General features: G+C 43.7%; 1 protein-coding gene across 7 annotated transcripts in view; it reads right to left on the reverse strand.

Annotated features, from left to right (window-relative positions):
• The window catches only part of RARB (retinoic acid receptor beta), a 499,718-nt gene that overhangs the window by 150,223 nt on the left and 332,534 nt on the right, over window positions 1-16,961 (reverse strand). For 5 of the 7 annotated variants that reach the window (XM_045003219.1, XM_045003215.1, XM_045003216.1 and 2 more), the window contains one exon: window positions 7,615-7,662. The exons of the other annotated variants lie outside the window; for them this stretch is intronic. In XM_045003219.1, the coding sequence (XP_044859154.1) occupies window positions 7,615-7,662 (48 nt within the window). The remainder of the gene's footprint in view (window positions 1-7,614; window positions 7,663-16,961) is intronic. 7 annotated transcript variants of the gene reach the window in all.

Below are 16,961 nucleotides of genomic sequence, written 5' to 3' on the forward strand. Positions count from 1 at the left end.
TTGACCTACAATGCGGTAAGATTTTTTGGCTCCCGAGGACAGCGTTATATCGAGGTAGAGGTGTATATTTTTAGTTAATTTTGGTTCTAAGTCAATGACAGAAAAGGTTGATTGCATCTTTCCTTCTTTAGAAATTACTATAACTACTGACAGATAATTAACTCGAATGTGGTCTTATAATTTTTGGCATATTACCCCAATAGCATAGCTTTTGTTACTGATTTATAGTAAATCAATCGCAATTCTGTGGAAATCTGAAAGTTGAAATGTTTTTGTTCTACTCATTTTCTAAACAGACTGATTTTTTTGTTTTTTAAAAATTTCTGCAAAATTTACAAAAATTTGAAACATTGACATTTTGAAAAGATGTTTCAGTATTTAAGAAATCTCACCAGGTGACTAAACTAACCAACCAAAGTAGATAATATACTAAATATACTAATATGCTAATACAAAATATACTAGATAATGTAGTAAAAATGACACTCACCTGAAAAAAACCCACAAAAATGAAAAATGAGCAATGCAGGAAATGGGCCTCATGGAGCACATATGCCATAGGGCAGACAAATGACATGAACCCATGAATCTTGAAAGGTGTGTTATGGCAGATATTGATCATTGTAGCAGTGGAGATACACCTGTGGGTTTTGCATCTGTTGTTCTGGCAGGGTCTAGTACTGCTTTGAGTTGATGTGTCCTGGTCTGTGGGGAGCTTGCTTATGATGATGAGCATGTTAAGGTTGGGGGATTGTTTGAAGGCCAGAAGAAGGGTTTCAGGAAAGATTTCCTTCAGGATGTGGTCATCATCGAGTATTGGTTGTAACTGTTTGATGATACCCTGTATAGGTTCCAGTGTGGGGTGGTAAGTGACAGCTAGGGGTGTGCAATGTTGTTTTTTCTGTATTGAAGGAGGCTCTCCCAGGGTATTTGGGTGGCCCTTTCCAAGATTTGATCTACTTCTCTGGGGAGTCTCCTTGTTTAGTGAGATGGGTATAGAGGTGTGCATATTGGATGAGTTTGGCGATGTGTTTTGGGTGGATTTCCAAGCACTGTGCATTATCTTGTAGGTATACGAGGCAGGCAGCGATGATGTCATGGTAAGGGATATTGGTGTATAGGCACTATGGTATCAAGAATGGTGTTCTGGGGAGATTGTTTAAGTTGTGGAGTTACTGAAGGAAGTCGTTAGTGTCTTGGAGGAAGCTAGTACACTGTGTGGTGAGTGGTTTAAGGATGGTAGCTATGTATTCTGATGTTCCTTCAATAAGAGTGCCCTGGCCCGATATGAAGGATTTGCCTGGGTTCACCTTGTTTGTGTATCTCGAGAAGCATGTAAAAGGTCCTTGGGGTGGGTTCTGTGAGGTATGAAGTTGTGGGGTTTTTCTTGGAGTTGTTTGGGAAAGGATTTGATGGTCTCTTTAAATTCCTTTGTGAACTGTGGTGTGGGATCTTCTTTCAGTTCTTTATGGGGGTAGTGTCAGAGAGTTGTCTGTTGGCCTTGTTGACGTGGTCATCAAGATTAAGGACTATGACAGTGCCTCCTTTACCTGCGGGTTGGCTTTCAGGGACGGTATAGCTGTCCTCTCGATGGTAAAAAGATTGTGATGAAGGTGTTTATTGAGGATTTCATAGTCAATTTTTTTCCTGAAGCAACTGATGTAATGACCCAATGTGTGGTTTTGCCACTGAGAGATGTTCAGTCAAATTATTCGTTTTTCTTACGACTGTCAGTGGGGATTTGGTTGTTGTGTGTGGTGTCATCTTTGTTCTGAAAGAATTCCTTGTGGTGGAGTTGACAGAAAAATTCTTCTAGTTTTCCACATTTGTAAGTGATCAGATTCTGTAGCGGGGCAAAAGTTCAGTGCTTTGGAGAGCACACATACTTCAGTTCCAGTTAGGGTAGTCTTGACAGATTGATGATGTTGGGGTATCGTGTAGTGTCCATGTAGTGGGTCATGGTGTCTTGGTTTCTCCCAGAGGTGGTGGTATTCTGTGGGTTGTGAAGGAGTTGTAGTTGGTTCCATTTTTTGTCTTTGTGTTTGATAGCTATCAACAGGAGTTTTTTTTTAATAGTTGTTTTGCATTTCCTGTATGAGCTCTAGGTAGATTTTCTGATTTTTTCTTCTATTGTGCAAGATGATGTGATGATTTATGTATGTAAGGTGTAGGAGATGGGTCCTCAATTTTTGTTTGCTCCTTCTGCAGATCTGTTCAGCTTAATTGGAATTGTATGTAGTGGTCAGAGGATTATAGATGTTAAGTCCTCTGGGGATGATTTTTGTTTCTTGCATTTGCAAAGGAAGCAGGTGTCACTGTTTAGTCTGTTTATTCATGTTGTCAAGTTTCCATTTTAAAGAGCAGTGTTGTTGTAGCCATGTTGGCCCCAGGACAGCAGAGAAACAAGGTAGGTAAGATAATATATTTTATTGGAGCAACTTCTGCTGGTGGAACGTACACGTAATAATTGCCCTCTTCTGTTCATTCCATCTGAAGCATCTGGCACTAGCTAATGGGTAGAAGACAGGATATTGGGCTAGATCAGGGGTGGGCAAACTACGGCCTGTGGGCCGGATCCGGCCCGTCAGAGCATTGTATCCGGCCCGTGGGATTGCCAGACCCGCACTGCTCCCAGAAGCGGCCGGCGGCCCCTGGGGACGGAGGGGAGGGGGGCTCCGGGAACAGCGGCAGAGGGCTCCATGCACTGCCCTCGCCTGCAGGCACCACCCCCCACAACTCCCATTGGCCAGGAATGGAGAACCACAGCCAGTGGGAGCTTCGGAATAGGTACCCACAGGCAAGCGCAGCGCGTGAAGCCCTCTGCTCCCCACTCCTGCAGGGGCTGCAGGGACATGGTGCCAGCCTCTTCCAGGAGTGGCGTGGGGCTAGGGCAGACAGAGAGCAATTATCTGCACTACTTATGCACCCCAACCCCCTGCCCTGAGCCTCCTGCCGCATCCCACACCCCTTCTGCACCCCATCCTCCTGCCCTGAGCCCCTGCCTGCACCCCACACCCCCTCCCACACCCCAACCCCCTGCCCCAGCCCTACATTCAGGCCCTCCATGCAATTTCCCCACCCAGATGTGGCCCTCAGGCCAAAAAGTTTGCCCACCCCTGGGCTAGACGGACCATTGTCCTGACCCAGTATAGCCATTCTTACGTTCAAACAGTATCAATTGTGCTGTGTCTGAATCATCTGTAGAAGCTTTTCCAAAGCGATTTTACTCTCTCTGAATCCACACATCTTCCAAGCTGTTCTTTTTAGTGTATTTCGACTTCTATTTGATTCCTTTGGGCAAGTCCACATGATAACAATTATGTGGTATTACCCTCACGCCTCTGATTGGCTGATCAGGAATATCAACCCTGCTCAGAAGCCATTTCATCTTGGTTTCTTGCACAGAGAGGCTGCATTTCAGCTGGAGTTTTCAATCCATTGAGACTCTGGCTGAACTCTTCAGCACAGCCCTTGCCATCCCACATAGAAAAGAGTTCCCTTTATTCCATCCACAGCTCTGGGCAAATCGCCATGTGAAAAGACATCAAGTGAGTAGGACATTAATCTCTGGAGCCATCTGAAGGTTACTACAGGTTAATTTAGGATCAGGATCTGCCTAGCACTTGCCCGGAGGTGAGGAGCATGGGGAGAGGGCTAATGAACCTGAGCGCCTTGCACATTCTGTATAAGGGCATTCCAGTCCTTGTGTTCACGGGAGTGCATGAGCTGATCCTTCTCTCCTGCTCTGGCGTGCACAGCATCCCAAAGGGAGTTAGATAGGGGAAAGGAAGCAGGGCCATTGCCCAAACCCCCATGGAGCTGGCTGGCTGCAGAGGGCAGAAATAAGCCTCATCCCATTAAGGGCATAGAACAGTTGTGCAGCAGTTGTGTGCTCAGGCTCCTGCTGTTCTCCTGGGTCAGTACAGCATCATGGACCCCCTTACTACGGGCTAAACGGCGGAACTGAGGCCTCAATGAATAGTTCATTAATACACATTTTAAAGTCTCGCAAAAGTTAAAACTGTCTGCTTGATTCCTAACCCTGCTCTTTTCATAACTATGTGTATCAGAAAAAGTGAGCTTGCTAGCAGGACTGGTGCATGCTATTGTGATACAGCACTGAGTTCAACTAACCTAACCATGCTGCTATGTTATGTCACTGGCAGCCAGTGCCTTGTAAGCGTGTCAGAAAAGTGAAGAGCTTTGCCAATACCAATCATCAGACAGAAAACCTCACTGGAAAGAATGAGGCAAGGAGATCTAAGTGAAGTGTAAAACATATTGAGAATTCAACCACATGTTGACAAATACCACTCCACTCTTTTTCCCCCTATCAGAACCTAACAGCTGAAGCAGAGATTTCTAAGTGCTGTTTTCACAGGCCAGGCTTGGCTTCTCCCTCATCTTATCAGTAGCCTTCAAAGGCCTCCAGATGAATCTCTTCCAGAACACCCCCCTCCTCCATATTCTGTATAAATATATTGGCTCTGTCACACAGGCTTTGATAGAGCTGTGAGACTTTGGAAAAACACACCTGTCTCCTTTAAAAAAATTCATCCCTAAAAAGATAGTTCTCCCTTATGCACAAGCAAATTTGTGAGCACTGAAACCGGAAAATGCAAATGAGAGTGCTAGAAAAATGTGCATGCCACAACAGAACACTGGATTGAGGACCCACTAAGAATCAGGTTCTCTTTTATTCTAGTATATTTACAGAGGGGTTTTTTTGGAGTCTCAAATTTAAAAAACATTTTCCAGTTTTTAAGCAAGCAATGAACTTCACTGCTAAAAATCATTTTTTCATCTGCCACTAATAGTTATCAAATGTAACATTTTCAGAGGGAAAAATAAGCACTTGAACGCTCATCTTTTTTCTGTCTTGTGTTTGGAGTAAAATTAATTAAAGCTCCACAGGAGAATTTGAAAGAAGCTGAAGTTTAATTCCAGTTCAGAAAAACTCCACTGATAACACATAGCCAATGAATCCTAAGATAGAAGCATTATATTGTCAGAAAAAATCTCATTGGCTGAAAATCTCTGACCTTTACAGCAAGATAGTGTTACATAACTCCTCACAACAGATTAACCCTTTTCTGGTTGCCCCACATGCTGCATGACTCAGAAGGCATTTTTCCTCTTCCAATGCAAACTAATTATGCAAATCTGTACTATTTGGTTAAAATAACAAAAAAATCCTGTGCCCTTAAAGGGGTAGCAAAAGAATCAAAAGAATGCCCCTTACAGTGCAAGGAGCATAAACAATGCAGGGAGTTAAAACTGGCTTGGGCTTTATTGACTCTGGTCAAATATCATATTTACTAAAAATAAAATGTATTTTTCATAAAGTATTGTACACATATCATGGTGTGGTCAGATCCATGTGATGAACTGCATTTATTGTTCACCTCACCTGCACTCTGCCCACTAATCTATGTCCATCAGGACTACTATTAACATTCCACATGCCTGAGCAGACTCAAACATATAGCACATGAAAAAAAAAGGAACCTAGAAGAGAAATATTTCTTCCCTCTGCCAAATGTAGAATTTCCCCTCAAAATCACATGTCCAGTGTTGCCACCTCTGGCTATATCATTGCGAGTTTCATTGTATTTGTCCGTTTGGTTTCTTTTAAAGCTCCAGCTCCAAGCATCTAGTGATTATGAGAGAATCTCCACTTCCATTTAAAAAAAAAAAGTGTATAGCCTCCATGGTTACAGGGAAGAGCTTGAAAATGTGAATACTATAAGCTCAAAAACCAGAAGACAAATACAAAGAATCCAAAGTTCATTATTTTTCAAATCTCATGATTTTTAAGCTGCTTCAAATTATATTGACAATACTGTAACATTCAGTTTCATGCATTAAAACTCAAAGGTTCTTCTTGGACAGCTTAACTGTTTTCTTCATATAAGAAAAAAAATTAGAAGTATCTGGATTACCAATGGCAGTTTTACATATGTAAAAAGAAAAGGTACTTTAAGGAAGGTTTGCTACCTACAAATTCATTACCAAGAATACTTTTAAATTTCATTGTGGGTAAAAGTTTTGGCTCAAACTCTGCAGAAATACCAGTGACATCACTGGGACTTTTGCCAGTGTAAAAGTAATGACTAAAGGATTCGGTTTAATATGTTTATATTGTGTTGAAAATATCTTTTCAAATAAATGCAATGGGTTCCTATCAAACCTTAATTTCATTAAACTAATGCTTTCCAGCATAATGAAGAAGAGGCTACAAAATGTAAGTGTACTGTCATGTTCTGGTATTAAGATAGAGATATCAAAATAAATTTGCAACTATATCATTATATCAATCTCCAGTATTACTGCATCAGTACCATAACCATAATTAACTAGCTGCAGGTCAAATTACTAATAAATCTTTAGAAATTAAATGTACAATTTGTCAAAACCACTTGCCTTCACAAATTGATTATTCAGAATTTAGAAGCTTTTTAATTAGGAAGAAATTTATGCAATACCGCACGTAATAATTAGGAATCAGCTCTTCTGCAATATTTTTGTACATCAGCAAAAATTAAAATATTGGAAAACATTATTGGGTCATTGCACTATTTCAATGTCAAAATCAACACATAGTTCAAATGAGAGGTTAAAGATATCTTCCCGTATCTTTTACATCTTACAAAGCTTTATGATCTCAGGACTGGAATCATTAACCAAATACAAAATCAATGAGAAAAAGATCTAATCTGACCATTTTAGAGTTCAGAGTCACTACATGTGATTTATAGCACTGTAAAGCTTTTACCCTGGCTCTACAGTTCTACCTAACGGCATATATTCCACGTCAAACTTTCATAGTTTTGCCACACTAAACAACAGTATTTTGCATTTCTGCAGTGTCTTCCAGCCAAAGTTCTCAAAACATTTTTCAGGAATTAATAACTGTAGCCTTCAACAGCCATGCAAGTTAGATATTTTGATCCTGATTTTGCTAATAGGAAAATGAGGCACAGGGACGTAAAGTGACATGCCCCGAGATCATACAAGGAGTATATGACAGAGCTGAAACTATATTCCACTTCTCCTAATTTCCACTCCTGTGCTTTAACCACAAGACTATTCAAATTCTTCACCTCCACAATAGCTCTGGGTACATCTATCAACATTTCATAGGAAACTTGTATTTATTTATTTTTTTAAACAGAGAAGACAGAGGCTTCTTTGTTAGACATCTGGACTTTTTTTTACCTACCTAATAAAAACGTGAATAGAAGTGGGACCTTAGTAAACATATGGTAGAAAGTCCAGACTAACTAAAAGAAAAGAGGGGGTTGGGGGACAGAAGAGTTTGCTCCTTGTCACTCTCAAACAAATTTGCTTCTGAATGTATATGGTGCAGATAAGATGTATGGATAGCAGGCCATGATGGAATATTGTTTGTATGAACATCTTGGCAAATGCATTTACAGAACAGAGACTATTTCCAAGCAGAATACAAACACAAAGGGAGAGTGATGACAAACAAGTATTCCAAGGCAAAAAAATAAACTGATGTGTTTTCTCCCGTTATGATCCAAATGGCAGCTCTCAGCTGCACACGTTATATAGCTTCTGAAGAAACAAGAGATGACCCAGGTGTCTTACCTTGACTGCTGGTCTTAGATTTCTCTTTTCCTAAGCAGCCTGTTCTCACTGCCAAAAGAAAAATATGGTTGGGATTTTTTTTTCCAAGAAACCAATTTTTCCAGCCTGACTATTCGTTGGGGAGGGCTTGTATGGAACAGACACCCCAAGGAGGTAAGCAACAGCTTCCCTCTTTCGAGTTCTCATTCATAGAATCATAGAAGATTAGGGTTGGAAGAGACCTCAGGAGGTCATCCAGTCCAACCCCCTGCTCAAAGTAGGACCAACCCCAACTAAATCATCCCAGCCACGGCTTTGTCAAGCCAGGCCTTAAAAACCTCTAAGGATGGAGATTGAAATATATCATTGAAAGATTCAGAGCCCTTTCTTTCTTCTGGAGGTGTCTCTCACAAATCTATTGCTTTAGTGAGTGACAAAAGTGTGACAAGAACTGAGAAGTATTTGCATTTGTGGCCAAATTTTTCCTTTTACTCATTCTCATAAAAAGATGGTCTGTGAAATCTCCAAATCTCTGCAATTTGCAGATAGCAAGCCAGGGCTCAACTGTTTTTGTTTTCTTTTTTGCTTACTTCTACAGGACAGAATATCATGCTTTGATAGCTGCTGTGTAAATAAATGAGAGTAATTTTATTCCTACAAAACCAGCTTCTAACACATACCCAACTGAAAGAGGAAGCAAAGATCAAAAGTAAGAAAACAGCAGGTGGAGCGAAAATGGAACAATACAGGGTAAACTGATAAAGAAGAGATTTGTATGTAATTAATAGGCCTCTTTAAGATATTAGGCATTGAGAGGAAAAAGCTTTAATAGGGGATTGTACAGGCTCCTAAGTAAAACATCCTCCAAAGTCCTTCATAAAAACCTAAAACTAGATTTCAATTTTCATTTGTTTTAAGGTATTTAAAATAGAACAGGCCTGACTTTCCTCAAAGCCCTGGATTCTCATTTAATGGAGTTTTGAGAGGATATTCAAACTCTGACCCCACCACCACATCAGAGTTTTTTAAGTTTTTCTATCTTACTGGCTGAATCAAAAGTCTGGACTCAAATCAACTCTGGACTCCAAAGTCCCAGAACTTAGGCGTATATGAAATCTGGATCTGAAACTACTAGCTTGGACACCTTTAATTTAAAATAGAGACGAGGCAACACTGGAAACATTTAGGTGTTCAGGTGATAGTGGAAGCAGTGGAAATACCGATCTCCTGATCTTTTGTTTTTATTTTGCAGAACCAAAACCACCTGACACACACTTTTGCTATTTTGCAATATAACACTGACTTTTAAAAGTTAACTCTTCAGTATAAAACCTAAAGCTTTTTCAATTCAAATCTGTAATACCCAAATATTCTTCCAAATATTCGTACCTCTCTTGGCTCAACATGATCTTGGATATGCCTGGCACTCATGTTAGGATTTTAATAATTATTTAGTAATATTTTTGTGTAGTTTGTATTGTGCTTCAGGAAACACCACATTTTCAACAATTACTCCTTGCTAAGCCGTATCTACATGACTACAACAACTGTGCATCTGTAGTGTTGAATGTACAGTGTACCAACCCATCCACTATTGTGGTGCCAATCCTTATAAAGCAAACCACATTCTCAAAAGAGAAAGAATGCTGACCGCTTACAGCTCTATTTTTACACAAGGGTGCAGAGAAATCTGAAGTACGAGCTGATGCACTCCCACCTCATTAAAGAACAATTCTTGGTGGCTGAATATCTTAAGTGTTTTAGCATGGTAGATCATACAGAGAGCTTTTGTAATCTGCATTAGCACAGTACAGTGGTGAAATGCAGGTGCTGCCTACCCATGAAGTGGCATCCAGTTTAACATGATTTCTTACCATGGGTGACTGTACTCCAAACTGTTGATTCTGGGAAGATACACTAGGTGTAGCAAAGTTAAATCAAAGTGGGATATGGTCATCGTTTTAACAGATAACACTTGCTAAAACTGCATTTGTTGGAAAAGAATACAAAGTATGAATAGAATACTAAACGATGTCGCTGACTCTTAAATTTACAAGGAAACTGACAATACTTGTTCTTCTTCAAGCCCAACTCTTGAAGTCAAGAGATTATGTGAGGATCTCAGTTTTTACTTTAAAAAAATAGCAAGTTTCTAGCCCTCTTCATGGGAGAAAAGCTTGCAAACATGATTAGAGTGGTGCACCCTAAAGGCTCAGAAACAGAAAAGCAAACAAAAAATAAATTTAAAAAAGGTGTTATTTTTAAATCTCATGATTTTTACACTAATCTCGTGATTTTTGAACACTTGGAGTTGGCAAAACTGAGTGCGTAAGCCAGAAATACCACATATTATCCATTTATTGATATCAAAGTGAATTCAGGATCCATGAAACAAGCCAGACAGAAAGTACGGGAAACTGAGGTGACCAGCTTACCCACAGAACAAACATAGCACATGCAATGGCAGCACAGCTTCCCTGCTTCCCTAGCCAATACACAGCAACCCAAGAGTACCACCGCCGGAGACGAGAAAGTGGTTGAATCTCCATGTTGATCCAACTCCTGGCCTCTCTGAAGCCAGTTCCACCAAAGGTATTAGTTTGAGCAAATATATGGTGGTAATGATTTGTTGTAGCAACATCTCTCTCCTACATACTGGACTGAAACCACCAACTTATTTCACATGGACCAAACAGTCATTAGATAGTAATGCCTTTGGTCACTATAGATCTGGGTTAATTTCAAACTGGTGACTGATGAAAGGCTCTATTTATTATTAAGAACCCTTCCCCCCACACACACAAACACTATGCAGTCCTGCACATTTCAGTTTACTAAGAAACAGCATGGAAAATAACATTCTTTACCCCCACCCCCACCCCAAATCCAACTCCATTTGTTATTTTAACCCTGGTCAAGCATGTAATACAACGGTGACTGTAAATGTGGATGATTGCAAAAATCCCTCATTTCATCCTCAATTTACTACTCTTAACAAATGTAATCCTAAAAACAGCACAGTGGGGAAGGTCTTATAGATCTGCCATCCAAGAGGGAGGGGAACACGAGTCAACAGCTTCATGGCATGGCATTTTCCTGCTAGTAGATTTGCTGAATGCTGCTAACAAAACCAAGGTGGTGGGAATAGAAACAGTTCTTCATGAGCAGGCTCTGTTGGAAGGGAGGGAAAGATTTTTCTGAAAGTACATTTTTAATAAAATGAAAGTTCACAAAGGTGTGATCTGAGTCTATTAATACCCCAAAATGCCTCTGAATACCCAGAAAAATGATTCAATATAAAAAATGAGGTTGACACATTTGAAGAGTGCACATAGCATATATCCACATGCCTACCCATTTCTGCATGTGAGTAAAAATGAGATAATTGGGTGGCCAAGGACCAGGGGGAGATCCTCACACCCACTTTGGCCTCTTTTCACTAAATAGAAGGACCCAAGTGCCATAAAGGCAGGGGCGGCTCTAGACATTTCGCCGCCCCAAGCACGGCGGCATGCCGTGGGGGGCGCTCTGCCGGTCGCCGGGAGGGCAGCAGGTGGCTCCAGTGGACCTCCCGCAGGCGTGCCTGCGGAGGGTCTGCTGGTCCCACGGTCCGCTGGTCCCGCGGCTTTGGTGGACCTCCTGCAGGCGTGCCTGCGGGAAGTCCACCGGAGCCGCGGGACCAGTGAACCCTCCGCAGGCACGCCTGCAGGAGGTCCACCGGAGCTGCCTGCCGCCCTCCCGGCGACCGGCAGAGTGCCCCCCACGGCATGCCGCCCCAAGCACACACTTGGCGTGCTGGGGCCTGGAGCCGCCCCTGCATAAAGGGAGCCCAAAAGTTCCATATCTGCTCAGGATAAAATCCCCTCAGGGCAGAAATGGTAGCAAGGAGCAGGAAAGCTACCTTCCAACGTGTCTGTCATAAGCCCTGGCACAGGGGGCATCAGGAAGGGGATGAGAAGGATGGGTTTGGGGCCAGGCCACTGTCACAGCACTAAAGAGATTCTGGGTAGTGATACAACCCACAAGGCCTCCTGGCAGTCTGCCATAATTCACATGGGCCCCCAGAGATATCTAAGAGTACATCTACGCTTAAAAAGAAAAAGAATTCTTAACTCAGGCTAGCTAGTTAGCAAACTTGGGTTAAAATACCAGTGAAGACACGGCAACTTGGATTAACAACTCAAAATTAAAGTCTATGGGAGAACCCAGGATTGAATTTGAGGTGCTAACCCAAGTTAAAAGCAGAGTTGCCATATCTTCACTGCTATTATAACCCGAGTTAGCTAACATGAAAGCTAACCCCAGGTAAGAACACACGTTTTATTTGCAATTTAGACATGCCCTAAGGATATGTCAACACACAGCTAGGAGGTGTAATTCCCAACTCTGGTAGATGTTCACTCACTAGCTCTGTTTGAGCTAGAGTGCTAAAAGTAGCAATAAGGCCATAGCAATGTGGGTGGCTTGGGCTACCTACCCCGAGTACAATCCTGTCTGAAATCCTATGTGTGTACTTAGGTGTCTAGCCTGAGCTGTGCTGCTATTTTTAGCACGCTAGCTTGAGCAGAGCTAGCGCATGTACATCTACCCAAGCTCGGAATTACACCTCCCAGCTGCAGTGTAGACATATCCTGAGTTAGGCCAGAGGCTGCAGAGCAGCACAGAATGAGGAGAAAGCAAAGGTGGCTTAAAGCCAGTCCTGCCATTCCCATCTTCATGGGCTGTGAGTTCTTTGCTGTGCCTCTGAGGGTATGTCTACACTACCCGTCGGATCGGCGGGTAGTGATCGATCTATCGGGGATTGATGTATTGCGTCTCGTCTAGACGCAATACATCGATCCCCGAACGTGCTCCCCATCGACTCTGGAACTCCACCAGGATGAGAGGCAGAAGTGGAGTCGATGGGGGAGTGGCGGCCATCAATCCCATGCCCCGAGGACGCGAAGTAAGTCAATCTAAGTCAATCTAAGATACGTCGACTTCAGCTACGCTATTCTCATAGCTGAAGTCACGTATCTTAGACTGACACACACCCCCCGCCAGTGTAGACCAGGCCTGAGAGGCACAGCACAGAATCCTGGCACATATTTGCATGCACAAATGTAGTATCTGATGATACAAACTGGTGTGTGTTCAGAATAAAATTTAAAATATCAGCCAGACCTTTTCTGCTTGCAACTATTGCTGATGAAGCCTCTTAAAGGTTACTAGTTTTCTAAAAAAAATTAACTGTTGGAAATTAGCATTAGAGCTATCTGTTAAAACATAACTATTAAGAAAGGCATTTAATTGTGACAGTTCTGCACAGTATTATTTGCTATGGACCTACAATATTTTTGGCACCATACAATGCAGAGAAGAAGATTCAGTGCCTTGCTCTGAAATGTTGATGACCTGAAGAATTTAAATATTTTCATGGCAACAATAGTTTGTAACCCTGAGCTTGATTTTCAATGGCTCCTATGACTACAAAGAGAGTTGCAGGTGATCAGCACCTCTAAAAATCAGGCCAATTATTAGTAAAAAGAAATAGTGACAAAAATACATTAAAATACAACACGGAAGTTTTAAAGGCAGAAAATATCGGATGGAATTCTCTTCTTAACTCATTTTGTTGTTTCTCAGTAAAAGCAAGGCGGAAAACCACTGTGAGATGTGTTGCACAGCTGGGTAGGACAGAGTTGTTTAAAAGTTCTCTTCACAAATAGTGATTTTGAAACTTACATTGGCCTCATGAAATATAACTGTCAGGATCCTGGTGATATTTCTGATGCTACTAAAAATTATACCCATTTAAATTATGACCTGCTTGTTTAAAGTACCCGTTTTTACATTTAATGTGTAAGCTAGTAGGATGATTCTGAACCCTTTTTAAATGGAAAAAAACAAAACCAAACTGTCGCTGGGTATGTACACCCCATCCCTCTTTCAGGGCAGGGCGGGTTATGATCCCACCCACGTTACAGTCTCCCCGAAAGCCTTGAGGCTGAAAGAGGCCCGAGTCAATTCCAGCAGCCCTTCTGTACAGGGCAGCTCAGTCTAGCAGCTAGAGTCAATATAACCGCCCTCAGGCGCAGGGCAATGTGGCCTAGAGGCCAGGGTCCATATAATAGCCCTCTGGTACAAGCTAATGTGGCCAAATGGATGGAGACAATGTTGCAGCCCCTAGGCGCGGGGCAGTGAGGCCCACTGGCCAGTATCTGGGGAGGAGGATGGCAGCCCGGTTAGGGAGACCTGGGCCTACCCAACTCCACCAAGCCTCGACCCAGGGCCCTGACAGTGGTAGAGTGGTCTACCACTGAGTCAGCAGGGACTCCCACCAAAACACGCAGACCTCACTCGGGTGGGAGATATCACTCGCACACCCTCCCTGGGCCATTTCCACTGCATTTCCAGGCGTTGTAGTCCACTGAGCACCGGGGCTCCCGGGCTCCTCGGCGCAGGTGATTCCCTGCGACTCCAGTGGCTGCAGCCCTCCGGTCTGGCTCTCAGGGTCTCCAGTTCCCGCAGGCAAAGGCTGTCATGTCTCTTCAGCTGGAAGTCCGCATTGGTGTGAGCCTTACCCAGTCGATGACAGACGTGGAAATCATAAGGTTGGAGGGAGAGGTACCAACACATAATCCGAGGATTGGTGTCCTTCATGCTGTGCAGCCATCAGAGTGGTGTGTGATTGGTAATCAATGTGAAGGAGCTGCCAAGTAGATAGCAGCGTAGGGTGTTGATAGCTCACTTTACTCCAAGGCCTCCTTTTCAATCATTGAATAATGTATTTCCCTGGGGAACAACTTACGGCTTAGATATAAAATGGGGTGTTCTTCCCCATTGATTTCCTCGGATAGGACGGCCTCTACTCCCACTTCCGAGGCATCTGTTTGCAATATGAAGTCCTTTGAGAAGTCTGGATCTGTGAGGACTGGTTCCTGCGCTAGCCATTTCTTTGGGGTCTAGAATGCCTCAAACTTACTAGCACCATCACACCTGCCGGGGCCGGGAACTTTTGGTTATGTCAGAGAGGGGGGGAGCTGCTGCAAAGCCCAGTATAAAACACCGATAATATCCAGCCAATCCCAGGAATTGGTACACTTGCTTCTTCATCATTGGTGTCGGCTAGAGCTTGCACCTTATCAATCAGTGGCCATAACTTGCCTCCTGCCACTATATACCCCAGATACATCACCTCTTCCTGCCCGAGATGGCGTTTCACGGGGTTTGCTTGTGAGGTCCGCCTCCCGATGGGCCTTGAAAACACTGGTTAGGTGTTGGAGATGGTCCTCCCAACTGCCACTATAAATCATGATGTCGTCTATATACGCTGCCATATAGCGGTCATGAGGCTGCAGTACTTTGTTCATCAACTGCTGGAAAGTGGTGGCTGCCCCATCTGGTCCAAAAGGCATAGCTGTGACCTGGAAGAGGCTGCATAGTGTGGTAAAGGCAGTCTTTGCCCTGGAGTTTGGCATCAGTGGTATCTGCCAATACCTCCTTTGTTAGATCTAGTGTCAACAAATATTTGGCTCCTCCTAGTCGCTTCAGGAGTTCTTCGATGCGAGACACTGGATACACATCAAACCAGGAGATAGCGTTGACTTTTTGGAAATCAATGCAAAAGCAGATGGCGCTGTTGGGTTTCAGGACTAGAACGATCAGACTTTGCCATTCCTCCACGACTCTCATCTCAAGCATTGTTTCTAATTCCTGGCAGACCATGTCCCACATCTTCCTGGGGAGGAAACTATGGTTGTCCCACACCGTCTGTCCCAGGGTTGTCGCAATATGGTGGCTTATGACATCTGTCTGTCCCAGGCGCGTTGACAAGATGTCCGGGAAGTCCTGTATGAAACATTGTAGCTGTGCTTGTTGTATAGGGCGGAAGTCCTTGCCCAATCAATGATATACACTGAGTGAGTCCCATTTCTTTACTCAAGGAGCCAAATTCTCTCTCTCATCACTTTTGACTCCAAAATACCGAGAGCCTCCAATAAAGTGCTGAGAATTGTGCTAAATTCAGTGGGATTGGAGGATGGTCCCCTCGAATCTCAAACTGTGGTCTTTGTGGGGTGTGTGGCGTATTGTCTCCCTCTTGGTCTGGGATCGCTGCCTGCTCCCTGGCTCAACTTAAAGATGAGTCTTCCCTCTGTTCCTGTGCGAAGTCCCCGTCATGCTCCATTTCCCCCTAGATATTTTCGACAGGGTGCTCTGTACCTGGGGAGGACTCGGCAGAAGAAAGGGTCTGGAAAAAATTGTAGTACAGGTCTGTTGCATCTTACGCACATTTAACATGCGCGATTTCAGCTTTATGCAGTTGGCAAAAAAAATAACAATTTAAATACTGTTTCTGTAGTGCGGGCGATTCCGCCCGCCATTCAACTCAATGTAATTCCGCCCGCCCGGGTCCTGTCCAGCTGGGCTCGGATTCAAAGCATCGGTCGGGCACATCAACACAGCCATTTTCTGGATCAGGCGTTCTTGCTGGGTCTTATTCTGAATAGCCAACTCTTGGAGAAGCTGCTGCTGCTGCTGCTGCTCCTGCTCCTGATGCAGGGCCATCTGGAGCTGGTATTGACTGGTGATTTGTTGCATCAGCTGGGCCTGCTGTTGCTGGATTGCTTGCTGTTGCTGATTTTCCAATATCCATTAAAAAATCTTCTTGGGCTCCATTTTAGGCAAAGTGACAAGTAGGCAGGTGACGGAGGATTACTCTAATAATAATCTCCTCCCCCTGGGCCTCTCAGCAGGGACCGATCGCTGCCTGCATTCACCACACGTCCCTGGGTATGCACACCCCATCCCCCTTTCAGGGAGGTTTTGTGATAACACCACTGTTACAGTCTTCCCTACAGCCTCGAGGCCAAAAGCAGCCAGAGTCACTTCCAACAGCCCCTGTGTTCAGGGCAGTGCGGCCTAGTGGCCAGAGTCGGTTACGGAAGCCCTTACGTTCATGGCAGCATGGCCTAGTGGACAGAGCCAATTCTGGAGGCACCTGTGTTCAGGACAACACGGTCTAGTGACCCGAGTCAATTCTAGAAGCCCTTGCATGCAGGACAGCACAGCCTAGTGGCCAGAGTCAATTTTGGTGGCCCTTACGTTAACAGGACAGCATCGCCTAGTGGCCCAAGTCAATTCCAGCAGCCATTACATACAAGGCAGTGTGGTATAGCAGCTAGAGTCAATATCACCGCCCTCAGGCACAGGGCAATGTGGCCTAGCAGCCAGGTTCCACATAATAGCCCTCTGGTACAGGCTAATGTGGCCCAATGGCCAGAATCAATGTTGCAGCCCCTGGGCACAGGGCAGTAAGGCCCAATGGCCAGTATCCAGGGAAGAGAAAGGTGCTGCCACCAGTGGGGTAGTGGCCACTGGGTCAGCGG

The sequence above is a fragment of the Mauremys mutica genome, chromosome 2 (genome assembly GCF_020497125.1).
Source record: "Mauremys mutica isolate MM-2020 ecotype Southern chromosome 2, ASM2049712v1, whole genome shotgun sequence".
NCBI lineage: Eukaryota > Metazoa > Chordata > Testudines > Geoemydidae > Mauremys > Mauremys mutica.